The sequence below is a fragment of the Balaenoptera ricei genome, chromosome 16, assembly GCF_028023285.1.
Source record: "Balaenoptera ricei isolate mBalRic1 chromosome 16, mBalRic1.hap2, whole genome shotgun sequence".
NCBI lineage: Eukaryota > Metazoa > Chordata > Mammalia > Artiodactyla > Balaenopteridae > Balaenoptera > Balaenoptera ricei.
This window is the reverse complement of record NC_082654.1, coordinates 93,557,289-93,569,786: the sequence shown is the minus strand read 5'-3', so window position 1 is coordinate 93,569,786 and position 12,498 is coordinate 93,557,289. Positions and strand designations below refer to the sequence as shown.

The window sequence follows — 12,498 nt, the reverse complement described above, 5'->3', positions numbered from 1 at the left end:
ATGACCCTGGGCTCATGGGTACCTGGGATTGCATTCCTAGAACCATCGGGTAATGGGGCATGTGGCTTCTTAAGGGAACAGTGAGGATTGTGATTGCAGCTGAGACTGAATTCTTAAGTGTTTAACAAAGTATTTTAGCCACCAGCACTCATTTCCCTATACAGACAGGTTCAGATGGACTCTGTCCCCTTGAAAGGAAGAAACAAACAGAAATGCATATAAACACTACCAAATGTAAAATAGCTAGCTAGTGGGAAACAGAAGAATCTTTACGTGGGTTGTGAAATTCAAAGTCTGATTGCTTTTAATGGTTGAATTTTTCATGGAATTATTTATGTACAGAAGCAGGTAAGGAAAGCACTTTAGCAAATTTTTGTGATGGTTGGAAGAGGTCACTGGTCAGTGAGGCAGTAGGTGTGGACGTGGAGAAAGTTTCTAAATTTTAGTGTTATATTGAGAAGCAACTTTTTATTTATTAAAATCACATCAAAGAAATCCTAATGTTGGAGACTCCTCCCATGATTATCAGTTATTTTACTGACCCCTCATTTCTCTGAACAATGAAACATCAAACTAACCCTTACACGCAAATTTATACATTGACAGAGAAAACAGAAAACCTTCATTAACTGAACAAATGACCAAATGTGATTTAACACACACATGAACCAGCCCCTCACATTTTGCACATATTAATTACATGTTGAGTTAAGTAAACCCGAAATTATTCCCAGTGGATCATGATTAATATCATGTATGTTCCTTAGATTTTTCATACATTTAAATATTTTGGAAAAGTAGTCCTGAGACCCAAGTTGTTAGTCAAAACCATCTGTAATACAATGAAAGGAACGACCGTAACATGTCAAGTTCTGGTGTGTAAGCTCTAATCTTCTCAGGCATAGGTTACAAGTTCACAACTGAGTTTTTAAAATCCATTAATAGTTTATTATGTGGGATTAGGAAATAAGTTTGTATTACGACATTGCTTGGCGTTTTTGTTGTGACTTAATAGTCAATATTCATAAATATTTCATGTGCCTTGAAAAGAAAGTGTATACTATTTTATTAGAATACAAAGTTCAATATGTAACTATAAGATAAAACTCTTTTCTGTTTATATATTCTAAATCCTTAGTTGTATTTTTCTTCTTGATCCATTTTGACCAGAGTGGTTTATTAAAGTTACCCATTGTTAGTGTGTCTGTCTGTCTGTCTCTCCTTGTCAATATTTTGTAGTTTCTTTCTTATGAAGGTTGCACCTGTGTTTTGGGGGACATAAATTCATATCTATTATAATTTCATTAGGAATTGTAGCTGTTAGCATTAAAAATATCTTTTTTCATTGTTTTGTTGTTCACATAATGCTCCTGGCCTGAGTCTTAAGTTGTCAAACATCAAGATCATAACCCTTGCCTTTTTGATTTGCATGTGCTGGGCATAATTTCACTTCTCTGCATTTTTTAGCCTTTCTGAATTATTTAGTTATAAATATACATATATTTATTTTTTGATACATTTTTAATTTTCAGTGACTAAACTTCCTCTACCTTAACCTGTGTGCCAATATATAGTTGCTCATGTATAATATAGTAAGGAAGGTATTTAACTGTATGTTTAGGTGAATTATTTTTAAAAGGACATTTTTTCTCTAAAATCATAATTATAATCACTGTGTTTGTAAATTCAATCTTTCTGTTCTGGGTTTCTTTCAAAGTCAGATGTATTTGTGTAAATTACACTGAAAAAGTATGATTATCTGTGTGAAAGTTATTTTGGCATAAGGAATTTTAAATTTCTGATATGTTCTCTACTTATGGAGCAATATGTATGCTTACATTCAAAGTAAAATTTTGCACTGTTGCTCTTTTAGAGCGTGTGTTAGAAAACAGTGGCAAATGTGATCCCAGAGTTAGGGTCCTAATCAAGGGAGACTCACTAAGCTCTATTTTATGAGTATAAATGTTTACCTAAGCTGGAAGGTGAAGTCCATTTGGGGCAATAAAGGACCATGGGCAATAAAGGACGTTTTGCAGTGCTGGTTTATGGAAAACATTCAACAGACAGTGGCTGTTTTACACAAAGTGCCATGCATTGTTTGAAACTATTTGGTCATTTATACACTATGCTTAACATAAACACTATCTGGGATGTGCCAGTCTTTTCTTCTTCCTCATTTATCCCACACCCTAGATTTTGTCACCTGCCAAAGTCAAGTAAATCTTTTTTTAAGTAAGTCTACTTTTTTCTTTTTTTTTTTTTGGCCACACCATGTGGTGTGTGGGATCTTAGTTCCCCAACCAGGGATCAAACCCATGTTCTCTGCAGGAGAAGTTCGGAGTCTTAACCACTGGACAGCCAGGGAAGTCCCCAAGTAAATCTTATCTAAATAGTTAAGATAAGCCCTGAGTCATACCAGTGTGGTCCAGTCAACACATCTCTCCAAAAACAGAAGTGAAATACAGTATCGCTAGATCAAAGGTCTACAGTGGCAGTCATGTTTGCATTTAAAGATTTTATTCCAGAAGCATAGTCTTGATATTCGTCTTCTTCCCCTGCCCATAAAAGCAGATGCCATACTGACTTAGGCAAAAACACTTGCTGACAGTTTAACTTATGCAGCTCTTGTCAGTGAGGCCCACTGACTTAGTCACTTAGGTTGTTAACCTTGTAGAAGCAGGTGTGCTTGAGATGCACCAGTGGTGGATTGGGTGTCAGATTAATTTTTCCAACAGGAAAGCCTTTCTTTACGTAGCCTAAGTACAAAATCTATAGAATTCTGGCATTTTATTGTCTGCCACCTGGTTAAGCTGCCTGAAAAGAGAGGATTGTATAAATGAATACGATTCCCAAGTTACAGGATGTTATAAAGCTACAATTTTCTTCCTTTCCAGGGCGTACAGCATTTTAATTGCTTGGTAATAAAGTGTAAACTCTTCAAGGACAAGAAGCATGTCTGTCAGGGCTGAGAGGAGTGTCTGGTCCAGACTTAGGACTCTAAGAATATTTGTTCAAAGAATGGATGAAAATGTTTTCAAGAAGATACTCTGTTTTCTTCATAGATGAATACAAATGTTTTGTATTGTTTAGGTAATCCAGAATTGCTTCAAGTATTTTTCAAGAGCTTGTGTGTTTCCCAAACCTTAACCCAATGTGTCTTCTGGCTAGTTTCCCGCTGAAGGGTGTGCCTGTGCACCTGTGACCAGGAGCTCAAGCGTGTTTGGTGCTGGGATGTGTAAGGAATGCAAATGTAGTGTTTCCTGTCATCTTATTGTTGTCGGACTCAAGTCCATGTGCCAAACAAACCAAACAAACCGAAACATTGGAGTTTGAGCAGAGAAAGTTTTGGTACAGGGTCAAGCAAGGAGAATGCATGGCTTGTGCTCAAAAATCTCTGATGTTTTGAGGGGAAGAGTTTCTATAGGCAAAATCTGGGGGGAGGGCTGCCGGGTGTGTGATCCTCCTCTGGTTGGTGGGGAGATAACCGGGTGGGGCTCCAGGAATCTCCATCATCAGCCTTGTAGTTCCAACCAGTCTGGGGTCCCTGTGCTTGTACTCAGCCTGAAGTCACCATCCTCCACCGGGTGGGGCCCCAGTCCCTGTAGAAGAGCTCAGAGATCCGTGTGTGTCAGATTAAGTACATCCCTTGAGGAGGAACTGGGACCCTGCCCCGTCGCTGCACCAGCTGCACTCCTGTTTCCCGACTGTCTTTCTTTTGTTCTCTCACTTTCATTAGTAACTCAGGAAAGGTCTCGGAGGCTGAAGCCTTTCTCCTACAAACAAGAAACAGGGAACACGGAAAGGCTTTTGTACCGGGGAGGGCCCCGCAGGGTCCTGCTTGGTTTCACTTTCAAGTGTGAAATATTCAGATGAAGATGGCCCCAGGTGCCTTCCTCTCTCTGAAAAATGCTAGTTTTAATAAATTGTTGGATTTGTTCAGTTAAGCCAAGCAAAGCCAACACAATTTTAAAAGTTGCTTGACTGCATCTTTAGGAAAGTTTTGTTAAGTCATACATTTGGACAGTTTTTAGAGTAACTCCTGGGTGACCAGATTCTCAGGCAGGTGTCAGCGCATCGTGTTTCCGTATAAAGGGACGCTGCGTGTGACCCTTGGCTCCACTGCCATCATGTGGTACAGCGGCATGCCCGCAGCCGACGTTTCTGTGCTTTACTGAGTTTCAAGTAAAAATTTAGAGATAACAGTTCTAGGCCTTTCTACCAAACGGGTGTTTTTTCTTTCTCTTTTCTTTTTATATCCCCTGGCAGGACAGTTAAAGACAGTGCTAGAAACTCCTGAATGAGTAAACACTGACCATTTTCATCCCCCAAAGATTGCAGATGGGAAGCGGAAGAGGAGACCTCTCCCCCCAAGAAACAGCTTTCTCTTACCCTGTAGGACTCAGTGCCAGATTCCCTCATCATCGCATGGGCCGTTACGCTCGTGGTACTGTGTGAGCGGCACTGATACCCGTGCTGGTATTTGCCTTTTGTTGTCTTGGGTGTTGCTGCCTCTGTGGATTTATGGAACCGATAATGCAAATATGTGGCTTCTAGTGATTCTTTTTTTTTTATAAGAAATTCACGTTCTTTTGTTTATTTATTTATTTATTTTTGGCTGTGTTGGGTCTTCGTTTCTGTGCGAGGGCTTTCTCTAGTTGCGGCAAGTGGGGACCACTCTTCATCGCGGTGCGCGGGCCTCTCACCATCGCGGCCTCTCTTGTTGCGGGGCACAGGCTCCAGACGCGCAGGCTCAGTAATTGTGGCTCACGGGCCCAGCTGCTCCGCGGCATGTGGGATCTTCCCAGACCAGGGCTCGAACCCGTGTGCCCTGAATTGGCAGGCAGATTCTCAACCACTGTGCCACCAGGGAAGCCCTAGTGACTCTTTCTTAAGCTTGGCTGTTACGTCTTCTCTCCAAAGGTTCAGTAATGACTTTTGGTTTTTGCACTGTAATCTTTTCAGTTTTCTACTATATGTGGAACACTCTGGCGTAAGCTGATAATACCTAAAACACATCCTTGCTATCACACTCTTCAAAATCTCCTTGGAGGGACAGAGCACATACTCACATACAAAAGAGGGCATGTCTGAAATGTATCAGGCGACTTGTATTAAAGGGTAGAATCAAGAGGCTGGGAAGGTCAGGATGAGCTATGGAAGTTAGGGAGTGTTTCAGAGATTACTTAGGCTGGAGCTTTAAAACACTGTTTTCTTAGAGATAGTAGTTTGTCCACATTATCTACACTTTTCAGCTTCTCCTCAATTCTAGGTGATCATGGGAAACTACTCTAGCCAGAGAGAAATAAGGAGACATCTGCTAAGAATAGGCACTACACATGCCTTCTTGTTGCTTCCTTTCTTCCTTCTTCATTTTGCCTGGAATGTAAGAGTGATCCGTGGAGCCATGGCTGCCATTTTTCCACTTGAGGAAAAGACCATTAAAAAAATGTTGGCTCTAACCTGTTTGTAGTCACGGAATCAGTACCAACCTATCTCAATTTTGTTTGTCATTATTTACTCAGACATCCTTTTTACAGCTGAAAGCAATTTTTAACCAGTACAGATATATTTAACACTTTTGCCATATGGTCAAGTGACTAGTTGTCAAGAATTGATTCATATTTTAAATATCTCATCACTACATTAAACAAATGGCTGACATCACTCTCTATATTAGCCTAAAATGAGCCAAACTTTTAAGCTAGTGGTGGGGGGAGGAGAAGGAGGGGAAGGACTAAGTTATAAACAAACATGAATGAACGATATTTCTCCTCATCTAGTCCCTGTGTCTTTCATTTCTCATGTGTGAAGCCAATTAAGGGAAAATTATGTGGTAAAGTAGTAACAGTGTTGCTTTCCATTGAGATTTCCTGTGGATGGTTAAAAAATGACATTTCATGGATTAGGACTTTTTGAGGAATTGCTTAGGACCATGTGATATTTATAAAAATATTCTTTGGCACGTAACATTGCATGAGATAAAATATGAGAAACCTCAGTATATTTACAAGTAACATTTCATGTAGGGAAAACTTGTGGAAATAATACTATGTTTTAAAATAATAAAGTCAGAGGTTAATCATATCTTTTATGAGTTTTGACTTGAGCATGAATGATTTTATTGTGTTTCTTTTCCTTGTTCTGAAAATGAAACCTTGTGTTAAGTGGAAGACAAGCATTTCCTCCATAGTTTCCCATCGATCTCTTGGTATATTTCCCAAGGAATATAGAAATACTGGATTATTAGCTAATGAATTCCAAAGTTAGAGAACTTTGGATTCACTCTAAGAGTCTCCTTAAGGGCTAGACTCTGCACGAATATAAAGATTTGTAATCTAAAAATGGTAATTCCATGCGTGAAGATGCTATCTTTATTTTAGTTTTATGTATTTTGTTACATTATTTTTAGCCATATTACCTCTAGTGAAAATCATTTGTTAATCCCTTTTAATTAGCTTTTGACATTTAGTCATAGTTGGGCTATGGTTTACTACTTTGAAACATTAAACTGTTTGTGGTATGCTTGCCTTATATGGTCTAAAGTGTAAAAAGTATTTGATTGCAAATCTTAATTCTTAGATTTAAACTTGAGATCTAATTTTTTTGGAGATTGAGATAGTGGAATATTATTTGGCTAGAAGTATTATATTCTAGTTGATATGATATTTTTTGGTGAATCTGGACTCACTTCCCAGCTCCAGACAGAAATGCTAAATTATCTTGGTGAGATTTCTTATCCATCCTGTGTTTCAGTATCGAATTTGGCTTTCTAAATTCTTTCTTGGGATTTTGCCAGAGTCAACTAGAAAATGTGTCATGTACTTTAAGCTTTGAGGAAAAAAGCATTGTGAAATGCCACAATTTTCAAAGTAAGTCTAACCACTTTTTGATTATCCACTCTGTGATTTTTCTCCCAGGAATCTTTAATCCCACAACAGTTTCAGTGACTACTTGGCACACAGTTGATCAGAGCAAATTCACCTCACTTCCGGCTAATTTTTGCACAACAAATGCAAAATGCTTTCGGTTAACCTACACCTAAATTAAGTAATAAAACACACCAATTCCAAAATTCAATACATTTCCCAGGCCAAAAAATGCATTTAAGAACATATTTCCAGTTTTTGATTATCCATTCCACTCCTTCCTTGTATAAGCAGGGCAGTTTGTATATTAAAGATGGATTTTTAGGGGTGCATCTGTGCCAATCTCAATGCCATGATCAAAGAATTATCCTTCGATTATAACAATTTAAAAAGTTGCAACAGGAAATGCACCTGCTGTTTCCATATTAGTCTACCAGTTTAGTGATTAGATTTAATCTTTGTCAAATGTCTTTACATAAATTGGCAGATATGTGCATTTATTGGCGTAAAACCAGGATGTGGCAGTAACATGAGTGATTTGCCTATTTTTCTGGTATTAAGCAGATTTTTCAAATTCATTCAGGTGAGTCATGAAAGAGACAGACTCACAGTTTCTTTGTGACCGTTGGGCCCTCTTCCTGGGATTTTTTATTTGTGGAGCGTGTGAAAGCTTTGACACTTGACACCTGACCCATTGAAATGCCAGCTCGGCCTGGGGGGGGGGGCGCCCAACAAGAGGCTGCGGTGAAGGCAGAGCCCCCATCCTCTGCCTGCGGGTATGAACTGCACTCTGTGGCGGTCACTACTGTTTGAGGTGGTTGGAGCTTTTCACAGTTGGCTTATGGCAATTTATATTCTTTCTTTTGTCTTTTTTGCGCAGCTGTGGTGAACTTGGACAATTCTGTGGTTGATCTGGAGACCCTTCAAGCTCTCTATGAGAATGTGAGTAACAGGGAAATTTTATGTGTGAGGATGTAACAACATATACGTCTAGGCTCGTTGCTTCCATGTCCTCTGAGGAAATTTGTTACGGGGGCACTGAATTTACGTAACTATGGGTTTGTAAAAATAATTTCTAGGAAAATATTGAATAAATGTGTGGTCTCATAGTTTTAAAAATTGTGATTCAAACCATGTTGTACATGAGGTCTTTCAGATTCCCTCTTTTGAAATATAATCAATACTTAGGCGGAGGCTAATTTGAGAGGAGTATAGTGTGATGCACTGATGCATTTAATCTTCACATGGAAACTATCAGTAGCTGCTATTATTACCCATTTTACAGATGAGGAAACTTGGCATGGAGAGTCCACACGTCCTGCTCAAGGTCACAGAGGCCGTGTTGGTGTTGAGCCTGGGATTTAATTCATTCTGACTCTGTTTCTCTGTCTGCCGGAGTTTCATTCACTGAGTGGCAGGACATCGTGTCTTTCTTCTAGTAGTACTTTCTCTTAAGAAGTTGGCAGGGAAGGGGAGTGAGGAGAATGACCAGGGCGTGGTGCTCTCAGAAGTGCAGTCCGGGCAGGGCTGCATGAAATGACTGTAGCTGGGACACAGCATTAAATGACATTGATTCACGTAGTGAGAAAAAGATTCTCTTTTCAGTGTGCTGGATTGTATCTGGGAGAAAGTCTCCGTGTGCCCCTGTTTTTTTCATTTTGTTTCTGTTCTTGCCTGTGGTCTGGCTGGTATTTAAACCTCTGTGCTCTCTGGGGCCTGGTCTTGGTTGGTCCTGGGCTTTTTTGTGCCCAGTCAAGTAATTTCTGGCTCTGGAGACACATGTGGTGGGCAGGAGTCAGACCCCCGGCCCTGACCACTCCCTTGAGGAGAGTCTGTTCCACCTGCTTGTCCGTTCTTGGATTTGGTACTTTTAAAGCGTGCGTCCATGCGGTGTCCCTTTGAGGCCAGGATTTCCCCTGGCGTGTCACCCAGTCCGTGGGTGATGTAGCGCTGGCGCCTGGTCCCCATCGTGGGTGCAGGCACGTGACTCGATCACGAGGCGGAGAGGGAGGGCGTGAGTGTTTTGTTACCTGGTAGTCAGTACATGATGGAAACTGGAAAAAAATGGGACCATTTGGAGGTACAGAGAGCTTTCTTTTCCCTCGAGTGTTTCCTGCCAGCCCTCTCTCAACCAAGAACCAGGTGGAAGAAAGGAGGAAACACCAGGGAGAGTAATGCCTTCAACAGGTCTTAACGGTGTGACGTCAGTGTGCGTGTAAATGTGTATCTCGTGCACACATTCCATATACTATGTACATGCCTTTATGTAGATACATAATATACATGTCTGTATATTATATGCAGACACATGAATGTTTTATTTTAAGCTGGTATATCCATGTGCAGAAACATATACAGAAAAAATAAAGAACATTGGGGACAGCTATATTTATGAGGGAAGTTTATTTTGCAGTGATTTAGAGTATTTTATTTGGGAGTTTTTAGCCTTTCAAAGTAAATTACTTTCACAAAATATAAATTTCTGACTCTGGACAAACCAGATAGCTACCCAGAATTTCTTACTGTCATACCCCGTGAAAGGAGAACCAGTACCGTATGGCACTGGTGACACTTGTGGTTTTCTTTATATTGTTGATGTCTTTAAATGTGATGGTTCAGACTTCCACTGTGTCAGGAAAACAATCACTTTTTGGTGGGAGTGGTTCACGGTGATACTAGTTTCGGTACGAATGGGCTGGATTGTTTTGATCACCATCTTCAGTAGAGGAACTTAAAGCACCCATTACGAATAACAGATAATTGTATATGCCTTGTATACAGACAGAACTCATGCTAATTCCTGAGAAACATCCATTAAAATACAGACCCAAAGAAGGCAGAACTATTTCTTTTGTCCACGACAACGTCCCCAGCACTTAGATTTAGGTAGTATTGGGCACTTAGGAAGTATTCAGTAAACATTAAATGAATATATATATGAATTGATTAGTGGAATCTGATGGTAGGCTTGGTTCTAAGACCTCTTTGGACTTTCTGTTATATGGTTTTCAAATACTTTTTGCCTCTTCAGACTGATTGATAGGATCGTGAGTAAGGTTCCATATTGAACATGTTTGTTCTATTTTTACTTCTTTGTGATAACAGGACTACACGTGCAAAGTAATGAGTGATTCTTTTTAGGAGGGTGTAGTAGCTTACTGTAACCTGCTCTACACAAAAAGTGGTGAGAAGCGGAATGTTTGAAACTTTGAAAAGGGTAAATGAGAGTTTAAAATTTTTACGTATTTTTAGAATTCTGGGTCATTAAGGATAGACTCCCAGGGACCTATTGGCATATAAGGGTCTTCAGTTTTCTAGAGATGACGACTGAGACATATCTGTTACATTCTGACTGACAGAAGACAGTGGTGGATGAAGGCTTCTCCAGTTAGGTGATGAATGTGCTTCTAGCAAACCAAGGAGCTCCCCCTAAATTAAGAGAAAATTGAGATACATATTCCCTAGTAGTGAAAAATGCATTTCTTCAAATCCCTTCATTCCAGTTGTTTAAGTTCCTAAAAGATCATTTAAAAATCAGGAGGAGGAGGGGCAAGATGGCGGAAGAGTAAGACTCGGAGATCACCTTCCTTCCTACAGATATAGTAGAAACACATCTACACGTGGAACTGCTCCTACAGAACACCTACTGAACGCTGGCAGAAGACGTCAGACCTCCCAAAAGGCAAGAAAATCCCCACGTACTAGGGTAGGGCAAAAGAAAAAAGAAATAACAGAGACAAAAGAATAGGGACGGGACCTGCACCAGTGAGAGGGAGCCGTGAAGGAGGAAAGGTTTCCACACACTAGGAAGCCCCTTTGTGGGCAGAGACTGCGGGTGGCAGAGGGGGGAAGCTTCGGAGCCACGGAGGAGAGCGCAGCCACAGGGGTGCGGAGGGCAAAGCGGAGAGATTCCCACACGGAGGATCGGTGCTGAGTAGCACTCACCAGCCCGAGAGGCTTGTCTGCTCCCCCGCCGGGGCGGGCGGGGCTGGGAGCTGAGGCTCGGGCTTCGGTCGGATCGCAGGGAGAGGACTGGGGTTGGCAGCATGAACACAGCCTGAAGGGGTCAGTGCACCACAGCTAGCCGGGAGGGAGTCCGGGAAAAAGTGTGCAGCTGCTGAAGAGGCAAGAGACTTTTTCTTGCCTCTTTGTTTCACGGTGCGCAAGGAGAGGGGATTCAGAGCGCCGCCTTAATGAACTCCAGAGACGGGCGCAAGCCGCGGCTATCAGCGCGGATCCCACAGCAACAGGGGCGCAGAGGGAAAAACAGAGAGATTCCCGCACAGAGGCTTGGCACCGAGCAGCACTCACCAGACCGAGAGGCTTGTCTGCTCACCCGCCGGGGCGGGAGGGGGCTGGGAGCCGAGGCTCGGGCTTCCGTCGGATCGCAGGGAGAGGACTGGGGCTGGCGGCATGACACAGCCTGAGGGGGGCTAGTGCACCACAGCTAGCCAGGAGGGAGCCCGAGAAAAAGTCTGCAGCCGCCGAAGAGGCAAGAGACTTTTTCTTGCCTCTGTTTCGCGGCGCGCAAGGAGAGGGGATTCAGAGCGCCGCCTAAACGAACTCCAGAGACTGGTGCAAGCCGCGACTATCAGCGCAGATCCCACAGGCGGGCGCGAGCCGCGGCTATCAGTGCGGACCCCAGAGGCAGGCGCGAGCCGCGGCTAACAGCGCGGAACCCAGAGACAGGCGCGAGCCGTGGTTACCAGCGCGGACCCCAGAGATGGGCAGGAGACGCTAGGGCTGCTGCTGCCGCCACCAAGAAGCCTGTGTGCGAGTGCAGGTCACTCTCCACACCGCCCCTCCCGGGAGCCGGTGCAGCTCGCCGCTGCCGGGCTCCCGTGGTCCGGGGACAACTTTCCCGGGAGAACGCACGGCGCACCTCAGGCTGCTGCAACGTCACGCCGGCCTCTGCCGCCACAGGCTCGCCCCGCCTCCTCTGTACCGCTCCCTCCCCCTGGCCTGAGTGAGCCAGAGCCCCTGAAGCAGCTGCTCCTTTAACCCCGTTCTGTCTGGGCGGGGAACGGATGCCCTCAAGCGACTTACGTGCAGAGGTGGGTCCAAATCCAAAGCTGAACCCCGGGAGCTGTACGAACAAAGAAGAGAAAGGGAAATCTCTCCCAGCAGCCTCAGAAGCAGCAGATTAAAGCTCCACAAACAACTTGATGTGCCTGCATCTGTTGAATACCTGAATAGACAACGAATCATCCCAAATTCAAGAGGTGGACTTTGGGAGCAGGATATATTAATTTTTCCTCTTTTCCTTTTTTTGTGAGTGGATATGTGTATGCTTCTCGGTGAGATTTTGTCTGCATAGCTTTGCTTTCACCCTTAATCTTAGGGTTAGGTCCGTCCGTTTTTTTTGTTTTTGTTTTTTTTTTTTTTTACTTAAAAAAAATTTTAATTCCTAATAAATGTTTTCTTAATAATTTTTTCCTTATTTTCTATTTTTAGAAATTAAAAAAAAATTTTAATAAGTTTTTTCATATTTTTTATTTTAAAAAAAATTAAAAAAATTTTTTTCTTAATAAATTTTTTTCTTAATAATTTTTTTCTTATTTTTATTATAAAAAATTAATAAATCTATCTTTAAAAATTAAAAAAAATTTTTTTCTGAATACATTTACTCTTT

General features: G+C 42.0%; 1 protein-coding gene across 1 annotated transcript in view; it reads left to right on the top strand.

Annotated features, from left to right (window-relative positions):
- The window catches only part of FMN2 (formin 2), a 294,117-nt gene that overhangs the window by 120,180 nt on the left and 161,439 nt on the right, over positions 1-12,498 (top strand). Inside the window, exon 6 of the mRNA XM_059899583.1 lies at positions 7,747-7,808. Within this exon, the coding sequence (XP_059755566.1) occupies positions 7,747-7,808 (62 nt within the window). The remainder of the gene's footprint in view (positions 1-7,746; positions 7,809-12,498) is intronic.